The sequence below is a fragment of the Podarcis cretensis genome, assembly GCF_951804945.1.
Source record: "Podarcis cretensis genome assembly, chromosome: 9".
NCBI lineage: Eukaryota > Metazoa > Chordata > Lepidosauria > Squamata > Lacertidae > Podarcis > Podarcis cretensis.
Window position 1 is genome coordinate 78,038,910 of NC_137178.1, and position 20,172 is coordinate 78,059,081.

General features: G+C 44.5%; 2 protein-coding genes across 5 annotated transcripts in view; one reads left to right on the forward strand and one right to left on the reverse strand.

Moving 5' to 3' along the window:
* Nucleotides 1–20,172, forward strand: part of SLC2A9 (solute carrier family 2 member 9) — a 318,333-nt gene that overhangs the window by 115,402 nt on the left and 182,759 nt on the right. The window lies entirely within an intron of this gene.
* OTOP1 (otopetrin 1) lies at nt 446–19,148 on the reverse strand. The gene is made up of 6 exons (XM_079991709.1): nt 18,881–19,148; nt 8,783–8,919; nt 6,960–7,018; nt 4,963–5,093; nt 3,151–4,097; nt 446–1,465 (listed from the first exon to the last, which is right to left on the reverse strand). The coding sequence occupies exons 1-6, from the start codon at nt 18,984–18,986 to the stop codon at nt 1,295–1,297; spliced, it is 1,551 nt and encodes a 516-aa protein (XP_079847835.1). The 5' UTR covers nt 18,987–19,148; the 3' UTR covers nt 446–1,294.

Genomic DNA, 20,172 nt, shown 5'->3' on the forward strand with positions numbered 1-20,172 from the left:
AAGTGCTCAACATTCTGAAATGCACCAGTCTTCCCCAGAACCTCATACAAAATATAGACGATACTTTTATGATCAAAAGAAATAAATATGGGCTCCTTAGTGGTTCCTTATCTTCAAACCCAACTTGGATCAGACAGCCCTTTGCATAGAGAAGCGTCCTCTGTCAAGAAGAGCGCATGGCCATCCCGGAGTATTTTGACTTGCTGGGCTAACACTGCCACAGTCTAATCTATCAACCAGACTTTACAACATCAGCTTTGTTTTGGCAAAATGAAAGTCTCAACTCTTAAGGAAATTAGCTTTCATTATTTAGTAAGTTCACACAAAATACAAAAATACATATAACAAAATACAAAAATACATATAACAAGTACAAAGCAATTGTGGCATCCAGTATCTAGCCATGTCTGTCTTGTGAAATGTTAACATAACATTGTTCTCCTATTTTTCAAACATCAAATTGTCTGCTCAACCAATCCAGACATTTTTTTAGTCCCACTGGTGCACGTGCTCTCCCGCCATTGCAATCAGCAAAACTTAAATGTGATTAAATGTGTCTAGATTCATTAGCTTAGCCAGGATTTATGTTGGGGGGGAAACACCCCCTTGTCATCATCCTCTGTCTGGCTCTGTCTAGCAGATTCAAAATGAAATGTCTCAACAACAGTTGTTTTAAATTACTTCCTTTTGACCCCAAGTGCTCAGAAAAATCTGTCAAAATCTTTCTACAATTTCTACTTTTACTTAAGTATTTTTATTTATTTACTTGATTAGGGAGGCAGCTAACCCCCTGGCTATGTCCATGGCTAGATGATGATGATGATGATTACAAATCTCTAAAAACTCAGAGAAAAATGTGTCTATATACATTGAATTGGTAATGTGTTTTATTTTCTAACAGGGGAGAAAAATAGCCAGGGAAAGGTTCAGTCTTATTTTCATTGACTTCGCCATATAGACAATGTATTAAATTCTTGCCTACATTGTTGTGGCAGGAGGGACTGATGAAGTATTAGGAGTTCCACCTTGGGTTGCCCCATATCCTCTTTTTCCAGGACACATCCTCTTTTTCATGGGTAGAGTCGTCATAGTGATCCATAGTTAAAAGTAGAAGTCGGCAAATGTGTCCTCTTTTTTGCTCTTCAAAATATGGCACTTGTAAATTGTCTGTATCTTCTTCATTATCTTTTCATTCAAACTGTACGCTCTACTTTGGCCAAACATTGGCTGCTGCATTCATGTTCTTTAGCCATCCATCCATCCATCCTTCACTGTTTTTAAAAAAAAATGAAATTCATGTTTTGCAAATGACCTCAAAAAGGGAAGCAGCTGAGTGCATCCGATAGAAAATGGAAAAAGGCATTGCAAGGTTAACCACCGTGATCCAAGGCTCAAATCCAAAAACCATTTCTTCCAGTCCATTGTCATACTCAGGGCGGCAGCCAAAAGCTGGTGGAATCCAAAGCTATGAATAAGAATGAAAGGAAAATAAATATAAATTTTAACATCCCCATGAGGTTATACAGGAAACAAATTTTAAGACTATTCATTCAAAATCTGACTCAAATTTCAGTTGTAGAATTTCACATTTTTTACTTTTGATTAAACTGATATGCTCATAGAATTCTGGTTGGCCTGTGCCAAGGACTTCTGCCTCAAAGTAACCTTGCCTGGCTTCCTCTCAATTTGCTTTTTAAAACTGGACCAATTTGGATCTGTTCAAGATTTCACATGACCAAAGGAAAGAGGTAATCATTATTCAGTTTAGAGTGTTTGGCTCCAGGGTAAAATGCACCCCACCTCCACTGTACCCAGGGAGGAGTCTTCATAACTGCTTGATTTACATTCTGTCTGTGCTGTGGAGCTAGTTTATGCAATGCCAATTCTGAGGCTACTTCTAGGTCACCTCACTTTAGCCAGGAGTACAGCTAGGGAAAATTCTTAGATAAATGACTCTAGGCCACATTCGGAAGCGACAGCTGCTAGGAGTCCGAAGAATGGACAATGCCCAAAGGATAGCACCAGTATCCTGAAGGAGATAGCTAAGGGCAAACTGAAGAGCTGCAAACCACAGCAAGGGATACTGGTGTGGACATAACCACACCAAACTCAGACCCAGACGCAGACCACTTCTCAAGAATTATCAGGCCAATCCCGAAACACTTTCTTCAGTAGGAAGCCTGAGGGTCCGTAATGCTTCTTCATAAATAACATGCTATAAATATGCTGCCATGATGATCAGTTTTAACTTTTCCCTTTCAGCTTTCAGTTGTGTCTTTCTCCTTCATATAGCACATTGATTCTGGAGTAAGCACTGGCACATGAGCTGATCTAATCTAGTGCTGGTATGAGACTAGCCATTCCCTAATGCTGGATCCTATAAACCAGGATGGGAACCACTTTTGGCCATAGGGCAAATCCCAAAGTGACCCATCTCTGCAAGGCTGCTCACATATCAAGTGCCTGACATCATATGATGCCAAGTGTGAGAAAGGTTAATCAGGGTAGGGCAGGTTAACGTAAGTTCCCAACTGTTCCTCTGAAGCTGCTTGGAGATACTGAGTGGTCCTGGTCACTGCCAAAAGCAGCACAGCTTGCACTGAGCACCGTAAGTTGATTTCAGACTTCCTGCATTTTATTACCACTGATTAAAACCACATATTACATTAAAGCCCAGTTGAAAAAATTATATAAATCCAATGTATGTAATCAAGGAAAAGGCTTCCCAAAATTTCAATGTGACTTAATAACAAAGACTACGAAACTGAAATGTGACTTCTTCACTTGCGTTTGGCACTGAAGTGAAATGTGTAACCTGTGCTTGAGCACATCACATCCCATTTCAATATGATTTATCGGTGAGTTAATCAATACATTTTTCAACAAAGCCTTCAGCTTCCACAGGGATTAAATTTGAAATAATGTGCTCAACCTTGTTTGATTGGTGTTTTCAAGGAAAATGGGCAGTGGGAGGCAAGGTTAGCAATGCCTCAAGTGGTCTCTGCAGCTGGGCTTTTGATAGCACTCGGTGACTAGGGTCACCTCTTTGATCATCTCTACAGATCAAAGTGCTGCTAAACTAGCTTTCGTTTGTTTCTAGTCAGTTGGCAAGACTGGAATAATTGCCATTATTTTTGCATAATAACTTACCGAAAGATTACATAGGAACAAAAATGCAGCAATATTCTTCAGGATGTTTCTTTTGTTGTTGACAGAAGAATTTTTGCTATACAGTGAGAAATCAGAGGTGGAGGGAGTCACTGGGGTGGTGCCTTGACTTTTGTCTTCATCTAGAGCATCACTTCCACTGCTCTCAGGCAGAATATTATTTCCATTAAACATGTATGGTGACTCTCCATTTTGAATGCCATCTATTCCATTATATATTTCTTTGTAAGAAGGTGCAGGTGAAAGAGTATTTCCATTGGACACAGTTAGTATACGAATTGTTTTAATGTCATCATTAACCTTTTCATGCTCACGGTGTATGGATTCAATTATAAAGAGGTTCTGAATATATTTCTCAAATATAACAAGTATGGAAAAGGGCAGATTATACCATGTATATGCAGGGTGAGAATCAGCACAAATAATTGCAAGGATGGAACCCCAAGACAGAAGCCAGGATCCTGAGGCAGCTCCAACCAGTAAGTCTGCATCAAGTTTCCTAGCTGGGTTTTTGGAAACATCCAATGATTTTTCTTCAAGCCGGTAAATCAGAAGAGCGACTATCCCAGCTGCACACATCATTGTCAGTACTGCAATACTATACAAATAAAACATAATAAGTGCTATTTCGCTCTTTATTTTTGAACGCCCAATCTGAAACAAATAGACAACAACAATTGCTATTGTTGTGGTGAACACAATCAGTCCTAAAATGGCACCCAATGTTTTCCCTTGAAACTTGAATGTTATCTTGTGTTGCTGAAGGTGTTCAACTTTGCGTCCAATATTCTTCCATAGCACATAGAGCATTGTGGATGCCATAATGTGATACTCAATGTTGAAGGGGTACAGGTAATATATTCCTTGGGAAAATATGGAGCAGAGGACTGTTGTGGTACAGTTACACGGTGGCTCGTGATCATCCAATTCTAAAAAGAAAGAGTGAGACCAAGACATGAGATGGCATCACATTATAAATATTAATTTTACCTAAACAAATTGTGAAATATCAGCCAAAGGGAGTTTGGTGCCTCAAGTCGCTGCCCAAAAGGGAACAGCTTTACAAAAGGGACAGCTACTTAGATAAAGCAAATACCAAGTTTATAAAGGCAGAACACAAAAATGGCAAAGATCAAGGCATGATTAAGCTCACTGAGTTCAGTGAGAGATACATAAGCACATTTTTGCACCAATATTGAAAATTTTGAACCAATATTGAAATGGTTACATGTTTTAAACATGATGGGTGCAGTTCGGGGGGGGTATCACTCCTTCCTGTTAAAGGCTTTGGCCCAGGAAGAGACAGTGAAATACTGGAAGCAAGCCAGTGGCTGTGCAGGTGGTCTCATCAGGAAAGGTTTGGTTTCCTGGACCATGGTCTTTTATTCCTTGAGGAAGGACTTCTGGCAAGAGATGGGTTGCAACCTCACAGCAATTGACAAGAACATGTTTGCCAAGACAAGAGTCTTGCAAACCTGATCAGGAGAACTTTAAACTCAATCCTGAGGGGGAGGGACACTATATTACAGGTGACAGGGGAACACCTGATACTAGGAATAATAGTTTCACTGATGCACAAGATACTGAGGTGGTGCTACAGAAACTCACTAAAGGACACAAACTACAAGACTTTAAAACAGAATTGGGGAGGGGCAGTCAATGTAGAGAAGAGAAATTAGGGGCCAGATGATCATAACAACAAGCAAAACTTGCAAAAGTCTATATTTTGTCCCCTTTCTATCATTCCTGGTCTCTAGATAATTAAAAAACAGGATAGCAAAAAATTTATCTTACCTATTGTTATGTTTCCAAATCCAAGAGTGATTAACCTTTCCTTGTGTTCATTAAGTTGATGCTTTGATTCTGTTAAAACACCATTTGTCCACAAAAGCAAATTTGTAAATACAGAATGGATCACTCCAAACCTAGAAAATAAATAAAGCAAATAAGTTATTGACAACAGTGTATAAAACATATCAGTGAAGTACGGTATTTTATTTTCCAGTATTCATTATTGGTGAACACATACAGTCTATGTGTTTCACCAATCTTTCCCTGTTTACATGATGTAACATAGAAAATAGTATGGCTTCAAATTATACCTCTCCACCTATTACAGATTTGCACATCACTAAAAGTTGCATGTAGGTGGCCTGTGATAATTTAAATATCCTAGGGATATTTGACAGCAGGTTCTCATCAGCAAACTACAATTCCCAGGACTCATGAGAGCAGCTAGGACAATTAACTGGTATGAAGCTGAAATAACTTTGTAATATACAGTAACTCTCCAAGGAGAGAGGGGTTTTTTTAGTCCTCATTTAATTAAAAAAAAAACCTATGAAAGTTGGGAGATAGCTCCTGCCCCTAATCCTTGTTTACTGTGTCTCCAATCAAAGCATGCCATTCTTTACATCAGGCTTCCTCTAACTCGGCCCTCCAGATGTTCTGAGACTACAATCCCCATCATCCCTGACCACTGGTCCTGCTAGCTAGGGATCATGGGAGTTGTAGGCCAAAAACATCTGGAGGGCCGTGTTTGAGGAAGCCTGCTCTACATGGTACAGCTCCACCCACCTAACCAAAATTAAAATGTTATATAACCTGTTCAAGTCTTTGAGGACAGATGGAGCAGAAAATATACTAACTCACACTTCAGTACTAGTTTTCAGAGATGTCAGCATGCCTGCTTACAGATGATAGTTAAAGGACAGGGTTCAGTATTATGCCAGAGAAATAAATATAGTGCTTTGCTGAGATAATAATAAGGGATTTTGGTGTTTCATAGGTGGGAAGGAATGCTTACTCTTATCATTGGTATGCTGGTGTTAAGAAGATTGCAAAAGGCCTGCCAGTTTCAACAACTATTCAGAAGAATACTGGTACACAAAAGCACGCCTATGATGCCGGATTGCACTATTAGGGTCTGAGATTCTGCCTTCCAACCTGAGCTGAAGTGCTGCTGTCTGAAAAGGTATGCTGTGAGCTTTGGAGAAGTGCTCAACATTCTGAAATGCACCAGTCTTCCCCAGAACCTCATACAAATTGCAATTATTGGAAGGACAAATGGCCCCCATAATTTCCAGGGGAGAAGGAAATTACTACAACAGTTTCCATCTGTCACCAGAATTAGAGAACATTCTGACCCCTCATAGAGTTGTAAATAGCACAGTTTTTAAAAGGGAAATTTAGAACTGCCCAGTGGTGTGTGACTATAATTTGTGCAGCAAGCACACACCGCTACAACCTATTTCTGTGTTTTCTTCCTAAGTGTTTGAACACTTTCTTGCTTACAGTGATACTCCATGGTATTTAGAAGTCCCCACAGAGTGGAGAACATCCTCAGAACTGGGAATCGACAGCACCAGTGCAGAAGAGTGTTATAGTGAAGCTTCCTGCATGAGGCAGCATGAATTACAACAAAGCTTTATTTGGAGTAAGGGATGTTTTTAAAAAGGAAAAGAACAAGAGAAACAAAGAGCAGAAACACGATCACGGTGCAACAGAATCAAGGCAAGTTCTTCAGGGGACCAAGGGAGAGATGAAGCAGCAGCCTCTGTCTCCCATGGAAGGACCACTTCAGGAAACGAGAATGGACAACTGCTGGCATACAAATATTAGGTTTCTGGGGGGTCCTTCCAACTGAGGATGCTGTAATTTTATTTTTAAAAAATCAAAACAGAGATGTAAACTATTATTTCCTAAACATTAATATAAACATTTTCAGTACCAGTAGTTTCTCACTGATATTTCCCAGGTTAAAAATATAAGGAAGATTATATTCATTTTACCTCTCCAACATTTTGAAGGATTGGATAATATCCTTTGCATGGGACCATAAGAAGTATACCTGAAAACATATATGAAAAAATAATTGGGAAAGTGGTACTATTTGCTATGAACAAATAAGATATGTCAGGGATGAAAACCAAAGAAAAATGTGCAAGAGATCACAGGAATCCAGATTTACTTAGGTGTAAAGCAGCTCACTGCAGCTAACCCAATGACAGGACATTTTACTTAAGCCCTATGCAGATGAATTGCTCACACATTCTGTCAACACGTGAGTTGGGTCACATTATTCAAATTCTTTGCTATATAAAGACAATGTTTTGTATTAATTCAACTCCTCCTAGCCACTTCAAATAGACAGTACCAAACTGAGGGTCAAGTACAAGGACGCATACACCAGGTTACCTCCTGAGTGTTATATATGCTGTATAACCAGATGTGTGCTCTGTAATTTATTTTGTTTGATCATTTTAAGGCTGAGAAAAACAAGCAACAAAAGACTGAGACTAAAGGGCCATGGGAAGCATTACAGTTACAAAAGGGGTTTGGGGGAAGACTGGAAGCCTTTGTTTAGTTTAGCTGTTTCAGACCCAAACCAGTAATAGGAGTGTTATTCTTCTTGCTTCAGGTTCTTAGATCATGCCCTTCACTGTGATGCTGCAGTATTCGCAAGAGGTGTATTATGTGGCAATTATATATGGTTGTATCTCTCCCCCCTTCCTCTGTGCAGCTCTACAGTATATACGGAGGGGCTTAGGTTACCTCTCTGCTTCAAGGTTGACTGCATACAGAAGGAAAGGATATTTGTGTTGTTCTCCACAAACTGCATATACAGAAGGGCAAGAAACAAACTGGCTCTCTGTTTGAAGCAGGAGACCATTACTCCACTCTGTTTGTTGGGAAATCTGGCCAGCTGCCATTTTCTGCTTCATTGCTAAATATTACTTTGTCAAATTAAAGGTTTCTCTGTGTGTAAAACGTTTTGAATCCAAATGTACTAGTCACAGTCAAGCTAGCAAGTGCCTAGAACCAGAAAAATATAGTAGATGACTTTTCACCATAAATTTCATTTAAAAAATTTCCCTGACAGGCTAGTATTTCACAGCTGTCTTTGTGCTGTTTGAAAGGGACTTATGTCCTTTGAAAGAAGAGAAAATTAGAAGGGCCCGTCAACTGAGCCAATGAGACAATGTCTTAGGCAGCGGTGGCAAAATAGTTATTAAATTGTCCCCCATTTAGAAAGAAGATTAATGCAGCATAATTACATGGGTTTAATTAAAGAGATTTATAACAGTTTTCATCCGAGGTAACATTTGAGACATAGCTAACATTCAGCGTGTATGTTTAATCCATTATTGCATTTTTATGTGTACATTTATAAATGCGGGAGATTTGTGTTTACGTACCCAACCGACACTGTATAATGTTGATTTGCTTGCACAAGAGGCATTGATAACCAAACATATTCTGTTTAAAATGGCAGCCCCGTGAACCTGAGAGCATGTTGCATTCATCATGTTCAAAAGCAACCATGTTTAAGCCAGATTCTGATTGCGGGAAATTCTGAAACCTCCCTAGAATCAAACAGAGGGAACTGGAGGGAATCGTGGTCAAACAAACAAGGGCGCAGGAGCTTCCAGCTTTCTCTGCCTATCTCTTCATAATTCTTATAGTTCTAGCCTGACTTTTGCTATTTGTCACATGGTCAGTATTGAACAAGACTTAAAGATAGTGGGGTTTTTTGCTTTGCTTTGGGACTGTGCTGCACTATCTGAAAAACACAAGCACACAGATAGGAATAATAAAAAACCAATGGTTTTACCTGCAGCAGTGTATGTACTGCATGTGTGGCAGGAAAAATACCTTCCGTGACTGATAAGCAATCTGAATATCCAACAAAGTATCCAATTTTGAAAGAGTCCATAATTAAAGTAATCGCTGCAAACAAAGTAATTGCACCTGAAAGAAAATTAAAAATATTATAAAATGTCATTATGAGGGCAACATCTTTATATGCTACAGACAACAAATAAGAAGAAAAACACTAATAGGAAAATTAATGTGAAGATAGTGAAAATGTAAAGAAATAAACCTCTCACGCCTGTGGACCCTGTGTATTTAACATTTTATGACTTGTGGTTTTATTGTATAGTTTTATGTTTTTATTGCTATAAACTGCTTTGATTTTTTAATGCTACAGCAGTATACAATTTTTTAAATAATAAATAAGTAAACTCCCTTTCCTGCTGCCTCATTAAACTCTGAACCATTAATGGGTAGTGGCACCGCAGGTAGTAAGTGGCTTTAATTCTGTTATTGTTATTTAGAGCAGCATTTCTTAACCTGCGGGTGTATTGCAAAGTCTGTGCAAGTAGGTTGTGGTTGTTTATGTACAGGCAACTCCCCCTTTGGACGGGGGTTGCATTCCAAGGCACTGCACACCTTGGTGGGGTGTGCTGAAGCCTGCCCCCTTCTGCTTCCGCATCTGCCCCACCCTGCCCCCCATTCCGCCCCCTTCCAGGCCCCAAAACTTGTATGCTTTTGTGGTCCCATGCATGCCAAACACCTGCAAATTTGCCTTTAAACTCAAAATAATTATTGCTTGCAATCGTCAACGGGTATGACGAATACCTCTTACAGCTTTTGTTTTGTTGGCTTATTGTAATATTGTATTAGCACTAGCATTCAGACATTGGAAAGGCTCAAACTTTCCAGTTTAGCACTTGGGAACTGCTCTCTGGCAGCTGGTGGGAGATCCAGTCACCATTTGCCACAAGGTGCTCGTTGGTGTTAGGTAAATTTTTGCTTGGATGCATCAAGCAATGATTATAAAATAGGCAAACTTGCCATTAAAATGCATGAAACTGGGAAAGTACTAAGGTCCAAAATTAATGTGATAATAAATCAATAGGTCACCATATTATGTAAATTTGGACTTGTGGGCCACCATGCAGGGGGGGGGGGAGTTGGGAACTGCTGGTTTATTACTCTCAGAGCCATCTTTCCCATAGGGCTTAGTGGTGCATTGCGCCAGGGCACCGGCCTCTCACGGCTTTGCTGGTGGCCTCCCCTTTCCCTGCACGCCCGGCAGCTGCGCCCCGCCAACTATATGGCTGGTGGGCGCACAGCTTCCCTCCCAAGCCTCTGCGGGGATCACTCTCCTGCAGCAGCATGGGGAAGAGTTGTGCCCCCCCCCCCCCCCGCCATGGCTGGCAGTGCGCAGCTACAGCCACCGCAACACTATCCGTGGTAATTAGGGGGCGCTGGGCGGATATTTGCACTCCGGCACCGCATCTGCTAAAGACAGCCCTGATTACTCTATTTTTTAAAACTTATCAATTGCTCCAGTCTCTTAGGATCAAGAGAACTAGAAATTGAAGTAAACCAAATTTAAATCCACAACTCATTTTTATAAGATTAACATAATTACCCAGGAGTAAATGTATGATGGATTACAAATTGAGGACAAATTAAGCCAGAAGTCCTTAAGCAAATAGAGCTTCTTTGTTGGCTACCACCCACAATCCTGTGCAGTTACCTGGATGTTAGTCACAATAAACACAGTGAAATTTACTTATCAGTAAACATGCATTGTAACTATATTAATCAGGACTTGTACTTGCACTGGGAGATTTTAGGATATGGGGAAAGACTTGCTGTGCCAGAAATACACCTCTGTACCACCAGCAAAACTCTGCTGATGGAGAGACCAAAACAAGGGTGAGAAACAAACAAACACCACATCCTATGTGCCTCCCAATAGTGATTTTGCCTTTGATACAACATTATGCCAATTTAAGAGGTGGCAGAAACAAAAAAAAACCACCCATTGACCTCAATGAAGCCCTAGGTAAAGGTAAAGGGACCCCTGACCATTAGGTCCAGTTGTGGCCGACTCTGGGGTTGCAGCACTCATCTCGCTTTATTGGCCAAGGGAGCTGGCGTTTGTCCGCAGACAGCTTCCGGGTCATGTGGCCAGCATAACTAAGCCACTTCTGGCGAACCAGAGCAGTGTACGGAAATGCCGTTTATCTTCCCGCCAGGAGCCCTACCCCCCACCAAAAAACCAGTTCCCCACTTCTCATCTTCCCTGCATATTTCCATCACAATAGATCAGACAAACTCTGTACTCAACCACAGAACTCCAACAGCAACATAGTGTAGTATGTATGTATGTATGTATGTATGTATGTATGTATTTATTTATTTTCATAAAATTTCTGCACTGCTTGATTGAGGGGGTTTTACAAAGCAGCTTGCAAAAGGATAAATCAAGAAAATCAAGAACAAAATTACAAGAGCACTTAAAAGCATGCAAAGGTTTGAATACCAAAACAGATTAAAATTACCAAAATACTAAAATTACTAAAACAGATTAAAATATTAAGCACCAGCAGGGAGACGTCTAGTTTTAAAAGGAACACTGAACAAATACAGGAAGGGCAGATTGCTAACACTTTCATTGCCAAAAAGTTATTATAGGCGTTAGGTCTTAAGACTCCAAACATAAACTTCCAACAGCAACGCCCACCCCACTCTTAGAACTTGAAAACAAAGACAAAGTAGCCCTCCAGCTAATTGCTGTGAAAATCCCACAATCCACACCATATTGTAAACTGCTCTGTGATCCTCAGATGAAAGGTGGTATAGACATTTAATAAATGATAGGAAGATAATAATATATTCCTTGGCTAAACACTCCTTCAATCTTAACAGCTAGAACCAGTGTCCGCCTTTGCCACACATTCACTACTGACACTTTAGGAGTGGGGATTAGTTAAATTTACAGCCAATTCGTGCTCCCTGAACATCAAACAGGATTGGCTTGAATGGGTGCAAAGGAATGCCACATCCTGTGTTCACCTCCAGCCGGACACATTCGGCACCCCTTACCTTGACCTCCGGGGTTGGGGAGTGAAAAAATTATTTCTACTCCCATCCAGCAGAGGTCAAGGTAAATAAGAAGGGTGGCTTTTGGATCTCAGTGAAGTGGGACCAAGATATTTCACTCCATCTCTACTCCTGAAATCATGGAGCTAAATGTATGGCTCAGGTAAAGAATATGGGCCGACTTGCCCTAGAGCTCAAGGCAATCCAGCCCCTGCAATCTCTGGGGTTGGTCATCATGCTCACTCTTCCTCCACACCAGATCTACTGAGGAGGATCAGACTACTGTACATTTGGAAGATATGAGCCATGGAGCACTTTCAGCCAAACTCAGTCTTGGAGCTAGAGATTGTGAGGCTTGATCTCAGATGGTTTCTCCTCCGCCATCCAAATCCCCTGGCCTGCCAGCCATTGGCTAGGGGAGAGAGGGGGGTAGCCCAAACTGCTGCCACTATTTTTCTGAAAGGACGGGGTCTCTAACAATGGGGACTCTTTATTCTCCCTGCAGTAGGACAACAATCCATTTTATTATTTATTTACCACCTTTCCTGCAAGGAACTCAAGGCGCTGTCCCCTACACACTTTTGTCCCTGCAGCTCTGTGAGGCAGGTGAGGTGGCTCAGCATCACCCCAGCAAACAACATGACCATGTGGGGATTTGAATCTGGGTCTCCCCAGTCCTAGTTAAACCCTCTGCTCACTTACACCCCATTGGCTACACACGCGCTGAATGGGAAAAGATGCCCAAGGGTTAGAATAGTTGTATTTTTCTGGGGACTATAAACACATGGCTGTACCATTTTGGGAACAAAGCATTATACTGTTAGCAACTGCAGTAAGAAATTTCAAAAAGGCATATGTTTTGAAGCAGGAATAACTTCCCCATATCACCTTTTGATTTTCAGCCATCAGTTTATAGCTTCTTTCTGTATGAGTCAATGCCTTAGAAGAAATTAGGACTTGCTTATGTAAGTATTATCCTTAGCACGCATCTGTGCATCGCCAGAAACCTGTCATTCCATGCTAAAGGAAGAAATACTGTTAAGTAAAACTTGTTTGGCCTGCTCAACTTCCTGCACTTGTACCTCTCCAGCCCCCCCGCCCTCCCCAGGCTAATAGCAGCTTCCGAGTAATTTACAGCATGGCAAAGGGCATAGGAGGAAAGGGTTAAACCCCCTTCCCCAGTGCTGATCTTCAAAGTAGACCCAAGGAGCAACTGACTGTCATGGAAGATCCTAATTATGGTTTACCCCCCAGATATTTATTTCTGCTGGCTCATTCTATTACATTTTACAACACAGCAAGAATAACCTTCCTCAGAAAGCCTTTGCTTTCTTTCTGCTACGTTTTGCAATGGGTTTTCTTATTTTACTTTTATAAGTCTCAGAATTTTTTTGAAAGATACAGTGGGTGCTTCCTGGGGTTAAGGACATGGGCTACACAGTCCTAACCTCACTTTGCTGGTAGTAAGCCCCACTGAATTCAATAGGATGTCTATTTGAGTAGACATAAGATAGGACTGTGCTGTTTCATCCTGACCTAAACACATTTATTCAACAATAAATATGATTCAAGCTCTCGTGGAGAAAGAGAAATACTTTTAAAAATATGTTGACAAATTGAACTGGATGGGCCTTCCTGTGATCAAGACAGGATTGTGCTTTTTAGGCACTTATGCGCCTGGTTCTGCAAAATTCCTATCTTTCCAACATCCTGACCTAATAATTTAACATCTGTAATATATATCACGTGTGTGTGTGTGTGTGATTTACTTACTGTATATATACTGTATATAGTTCCTTACAGTAAGTAAATCAGTACAAATATTTGCTATACAAATTAGCAAACACAGGACATAATAAACATTAGTATCAGTGTAGCTTACTTATCATGCATAGACTGGACTGCAAATGTGATATATTCTCAAATGCTCTTTCCAAGCCTGTATTTTTTCCAGTTTAAAGCAATCCTAATATGACTGGAACATAGAATATTCTGCTGTTCTGCAATCCTGTGCATAAGGGTAAAGGCACCCCTGACCATTAGGTCCAGTCATGGCCGACTCTGGGGTTGTGGCGCTCATCTCACTTTACTGGCCGAGGGAGCCGGCGTACAGCTTCCGGGTCATGTGGCCAGCATGACTAAGCTGCTTCTGGCAAACCAGAGCAGCGCACGGAAACGCCGTTTACCCTCCCGCCAGAGCAGTACCTATTTATCCACTTGCACTTTGACGTGCTTTCGAACTGCTAGGTTGGCAGGAGCAGGGACTGAGCAACAGGAGCTCACCCCATCGTGGGGATTCGAACCACCGATCTTCTGATCGGCAAGTCCTAGGCTCTGTGGTTTAACCCACAGTGCCACCAGCATCCCGTCCTGTGCATACTTACTGCATAAATACTGATTTACTTTGAGTTGATACTGAACTCACTGTTAACTTGGTCAGAACTAGGCTGCAAGAGTACACAAATGCATACATTTGTGGAATAAGGCTGCAGTCCTAGCCATACCTACTTGAAAGTAAATACTGTTTAAATCAGTGGTGCTTATGTTCCACTGGATATGATGGGCTGCATATCTAGTTCAGAATAAACATGCACAAGATGAAACTGTGGCCAGATTATAATGGTGCAATTGCACCAAGACCAACGCATGCAAGGACTCTTAAGTTTTCTTTGTTTTCTTAACTCTCCTAGAAGGAAAGTTATGAAAGAAAGTGTTCATTCACCTTTCAGTGGTTTTTAGCCAATGAGTGGCATGAAGTATTTGATTGATGACTGATTTGTTTCTACACTGGGTTACAGGTATCCTGCCCTGAGCTTAATTTCACCCTCCAGTACACTTTTTTATCTTGCTTTAGCATCGTTTTCTAGTCCTTGGAATATCCATATTTCCCTCCTTCCCTCTCTTCACTGAGATCAGGTACTCTCTATAAATTATGTTCTACAAATACTACTAAACAATAAGGAGGGGGGTGTGAGTCCCCTCCCCCACAAAACAAATGCAAAATGTGTAAACTTTGCAAAGAGGCTTTGGCACGTCCCATGCTAATACATGCTATGCATGCATTATATACGTGCTATGCAGTCCAGGCATTCATACACTGGAAGTGGCAAACCTACAGAGAAATAGCTGATTGTGCCCCATCCTGGCCTTTGCCTGGTCTGCCTTCCCAGACAGGAAGTGTGTGTTTTTCTGCATCAAGTTCTTTGACCTGACTGATACCTGCCTGCAGCTAAGAGTGTTTGTGCTGATTGTAGTGTGGGATATTGCTTGATTGCTGGCATAGGAAACACAGCTGGGTTGTGTTCCAGGGCCTGCCTTACTATAACAACAGGCTCAGCTGCATGCCCCCCCCCCAGGAGCAACACCACGGGATTTTACCCTTTGGGTTGTCCCACAGGGGCAGGGGTGCCCCACATTGTCAGTCAATTATAAAACTGTAGGCCCACATGTGCTGTGGGAGACTGGCCTCTGACCCTCACCCAGGCTAAGAGGAGGGGAAGTTTGGTTTGGTGGGCTTCCCCCATAGTGAGAGGCAGAGGGAGACAAGTTTTGGGGGATTTACCATCTACTTCCCGATAGTGTGGGATATGCATGATGCTGCACCTTAGCTTACAATCTGTAGCCCTAATCTCCCAGCAGTATGTCGTGGTGCATTAATGCATCAGGGTGAGCAAGTAGCAGGGATTGGTGGAGATGCTATCCAAATTTCTCCGGTGGTGGGAAGGAGTGGAGAGGCTGACTACCATCAGCAACATGTTTAGTCCCTGTTCCTTATTCCAGCCCACCACTGGTAGCAAATTGACTGAGCCCTCTGGTCTGGTGGTGTGTTGCAAAATGCCAGATCAGTCCACAGTAAGACTATGCGCATCCACGACTTGACTGCAGATGAATGAGCTGATCTGGCCTGCTTTACAGAGACTTGGGGGAGTGACCTCCCCCACTGTGCCCAACTGGTTCTCAGTACTGCGCCAGCCTAGAATGGGGGAGTGGGGTTTTAAAAGGGGTGTTGCTGTTGTCCATAAGAGCAGGAAACTTCTAACACTGGGATGGACTTAAGAGGGTCTGCACCTGGTGTTGAGCCAGAAAGACAGATTGGGGAAGCTGCTGATCTACTGACCACCCTGTCGCCCAGCAGAATCCTTGACCAGGCTGGATGAAGTAGTCTCTGGGGTACTGATGGAGGATCCCATGATGATAGTTCTGGGTGTTATTTGCACCCAAACCACCCCCATGGTAACCTCCTACATCATTCTCCTCCCACACTTTGCAACAACTAAGCACCCTTTTCACTAAGCCCAGTTATGAAGCCACCATCCTCTCCTGTTCTGCAGAACTTTTCTTGGCCCTGCTTTCATCTTCACCCCATTCCCAAGCCTCCCACTCCCTCCTTTCATGCAACCACCTTTGCTCCCACATTGTCACCACCACCCTTTTCCTTTCCTCCTCTCTCTCTTAACTCTCCCTTACACAGAGATCGCCCCCATTTCCATGCCTTCTCCTCTCTCCTATTCTGCAGCCCCTTTCTGCACGCACCCCATGATGATATACACTACAGTGTCTTTAAGATTAATAGCACCATCTCTGGGGGACCGAGGCACTCACAAAATTTTCACTTTGGGTGCCCCGCTGGGTGCCCCAACGTGGCACGTGCATGACGTCACATGGTGAGCCGAGGCCTGATAGGGCCCAGTGCACTCTTCAAAAGGCCCGACAGACCTTTCAGAGGGCCCAACAGGGCTCATCATAGTCACGGGAGGGTCCAACAGGGCCCATTGTGCCATATGACATCATGTGCATGCTGTGCAGCACCATGCGACATCATGTGTGTGATGCGCCAGGCAGCCACAATGTGGGGTGGAACCTGGTGTGCCTGTGTCAGCATGTTTAGTTAGAGAAGGTTAAGTTCATTTGGAAAGTTGTACTTACCTGGGCATTTGCTCGTTAATAAAAAATATATTTAAAATTGCTACATTGAATCTGGAACTCCATGTTGAAAACCATGGGATCAGGAATGAAACACGTTGTGTGAAGGTAAAAGGTAAAGGGACCATTAGGTCCAGTCGTGGCCGACTCTGGGGTTGCGGTGCTCATCTCGCTTTATTGGCCGAGGGAGCCGGCGTACAGCTTCCGGGTCATGTGGACAGCATGACTAAGCCGCTTCTGGCGAACCAGAGCAGCACACGGAAATGCCGTTTACCTTCCCGCCAGAGCGGTACCTATTTATCTACTGGCACTTTTGTGCTTTCAAACTGCTAGGTTGACAGGAGCTGGGACCGAGCAATGGGAGCTCACCCTGTCACGGGGATTTGAACCACCCTAGGCTCTGTGGTTTAACCCACAGCACCACCGTGCGGAGACAGCTGAAAAAAGGAAGGGTGTTTGAGGACAGCAAGAAGGGAGAAACACTGAAAAAGCTGGCTGTTTTAAACAAAAACAGAAGTTTAATTAAAGCAGGGGTGGGGGGACACTGAGAGGAAAATGACAGCTTTCAACAACAGCAGATGTTTGAGTAAAGCAGGATGGAGTAATACTGTTCACTGCATACTTCACAGTTGGAGTATAGTTGTTGTGCAATCTGTTGTTGTGTTGGGAGTTTTTCTAAGGAAATGTCGTAGTGGGGGGAAAGGTAAGTTGACTGTAGTAGCAATTTACAGGGAGGGGTGATTAGTTTGTTTTCCCATCCATGGGAGAATCTGTGGGTTCTGGTGTGTGTGTGTCAGGAATACTGCTGGTATAAACACTTAAATGGGATTTTGTTGTTGTTGTTCAAAATGCTCAAGGCAGCATACATGTTCTCTCACAACAAGTCTGTGAGTAGGTTAGGTTAAGGGACAGTGATCCGACCAAGGGCACAACACAACTTTCAAGGCTGAGCGGGTATTTCATTTTTGCTCAAAAAGGAAAAATAAGGGGGATAGTACTTATTATGAGGTACTAATAAATAACCACAACAAATCATAGATTCACAGAGTTGGAAGGGACCCCAAGGGTCATCTAGTCCAGCCCCCTGCAATGCAGGAATCTCAGCTGAAGCATCCAAGACAGATGGAAGTATCCAAACATACATCCAAATGAATACACTGCATGATTTTTAACTAATTAAAATTTGAATTTTCCCAAGCAGGATCATCTGAGCAAAATTGTTGTAAATCTTAAATCACTTTTAATCCCCTCCATCTGGAACACCACGCCTGGTCTTGCACTGAATGTAGTATTTCCAGCTGAAGTTCAACAGCTGAAAGACCTACAGTAATGTGACTCATTTGCAACTCACGAAAGTTGTTCTTTGTATGGTTTAGGGTTGGCACTGGAGGACAGCAGGGCTCTTGTGCCCCTAACAGTGATGTGGCAGCCTGCAAGCAGGTATTAAACAGGTGCTGCCTGCACACCATGACTTTAAAGAACATTTGCAACATAATTCCCCCCTCAAAGAGTTCTGGGCGCTGCAGTTTATCCCTCACAGAGTTACAATTTCGAGCAACTTTTAGCAAACTACATTGTCCAGAATTATTGGGGGGGGGGGGATGTGCTTCTTATGTGCTTTAAAGGCATGTATAGTAAGCCTTTTGTAGTATGGAAGGACAATTATAGGGAAAGCATCACCTGTTGAAACTGTTGGATGTTTTATTACTTGTGTGCGACCCCTGATTTATTTCGGGGCACTCCACTCCACCCCACCCCCATTTGCAAAATAAGTTACAAGTTTGCACATGCAAATAGCATCCCTTTCGGCGGTGAGGCAGAGCAGCTGGCCGGCCCGCCCGCACTACGTGGGGCAGAGAGAATTCTGCCGGCACCCTTGGCTAGAAGGCGGCGAAGCACCGTTTTAAAGTCCCGCAGACTTCACCAGAAGGAGCGCGCGGTGCATTCTCTGCAAACTCCGGAGCGCGCAAACGCCGCAGCCAAGAGCGGGACGGGGCAACTAGCGGCTTGCGCGCGGGCTGGCGAGGGAGCCTCCCTCCGGCGCCAGGCCAGGCCCGGGCCCAGCTGCCCCCCCCCCGCCAACCCCCCGCTCGGGCGCCCCACTCACACTTGAGCCAGCGCGCGCCGGCGTGCGTGTCCTTGTCCTGGATGAGCCTCTTGTGCGCGGAGCGGCGGCAGATGTACCAGGCCATCCAGAGGATCTGCAGGAGCATGAGGGTGGTGAGGTAGGAGAGGACGGCGCTCTGCGAGAAGCCCTTGGCGTGCACGGCCCACGCGAAGAGCAGCAGCAGCCCCGCCAGGAAGAGGTGCAAGCCGTACTGGCTGCTCAGGATCTCGGCGTTCTTCTCGGGCGTCTTGCGCAGCAGAGCCAGGCGCCCCCCGACGCCGCCTTTGGTCCCCCGGGGGGGCGAGGGGGGCGGAGGGGCCCCGGCCGCCCCCTGCTCCAGCTCCCAGCCGCCGCCCTCTTCCGCGCCGGCGCCCCTCTTCGTGCCCCTCGCGGGGGACCCCCCCAGGCTGCCCGCCCGCCCTTCGACGCCCATCTCTGCGGGGACCAGGCGGACGAGGCGAGGAGGAGGACGGGCTGGGGTCGCCGAGGGGATGGGCCGCGCCACCTGGCCGGGCTCTCGACGGACCAGCTGCCCCTCTTGACCCTTCGGCTGGCCGGCCTTGCTCTGGGTGGGCTTGCTCTTGCCTGGCTCCCTCCCTTCCTCTCTTGCTCGCCTGAGGAGCCTTTATGGCTCGGCGGGGCGTCGGGCTGCGCAGGGGTCCTGATGTCACGGGGTGGGGCGGGCGACGCGGCTGCAGCCCCGGGCACTTCCCCGCCCGCCCGCCCGCCCGCTCCTGGCTTGGCACCAGGCCGGACGAGAGCAGCGCCCCGGGGCATCCTGACCGTGACTAGCCGGACGGGAATCCGCCAGGAGGGCGACGCCAGGCGGGAAGCGAAGGGCATCTCCCGCCGCAGGAGCCTGGAGCGCCCCCAGGGGCCCAACTGGGGGGAGAAGCCGGTGTCTCTGTTTCTGGGGGTCTGGGGGCGCCGGGGCCCACAGCATGCTCCTTCTGGGGCAGCTTGCCCACCTTTGGTCCCCATCCTGCACTGAGGCTCCTAGAACCTGTCCGCAGGCGACAGTGGTCCCACCCCGGGAATGGCTTCGACTGGCCGGCTCAACCAGGTGAGGGGAGCCGGTGGGGCTCAAACCCTGGCATGCAGATCAAGTGGAGGAGACCCGGAGCGGGTTCAACCGTCAAGAAGGCGGTTTCTGCACCTGCTTCAGAGGGAAGTGAGGGGCAGTTGCGGCTTGCCAACCTGGGAAGGGAGCCCACCCAGGAGAAGGAAACCTCTGGTCCTAAATCTCCACTGCCTTGCGGGATATCTTCAGGAGGAGAAAGGGCTAAGGAGCA

Coding starts and splice junctions, on each gene's coding strand:
- OTOP1 (XM_079991709.1), bottom strand. CDS start 18,986: ATGCTCCTGCAGATCCTCTGGATGGCCTGGTACATCTGCCGCCGCTCC. Junction 4,098..4,962: donor ATTTGGAAACATAACAATAG/GTAAGATAAATT, acceptor CTTTCTTTTTAG/AATTGGATGATCACGAGCCA. Junction 1,466..3,150: donor TGTTCCTATGTAATCTTTCG/GTAAGTTATTAT, acceptor TCTTATTCATAG/CTTTGGATTCCACCAGCTTT.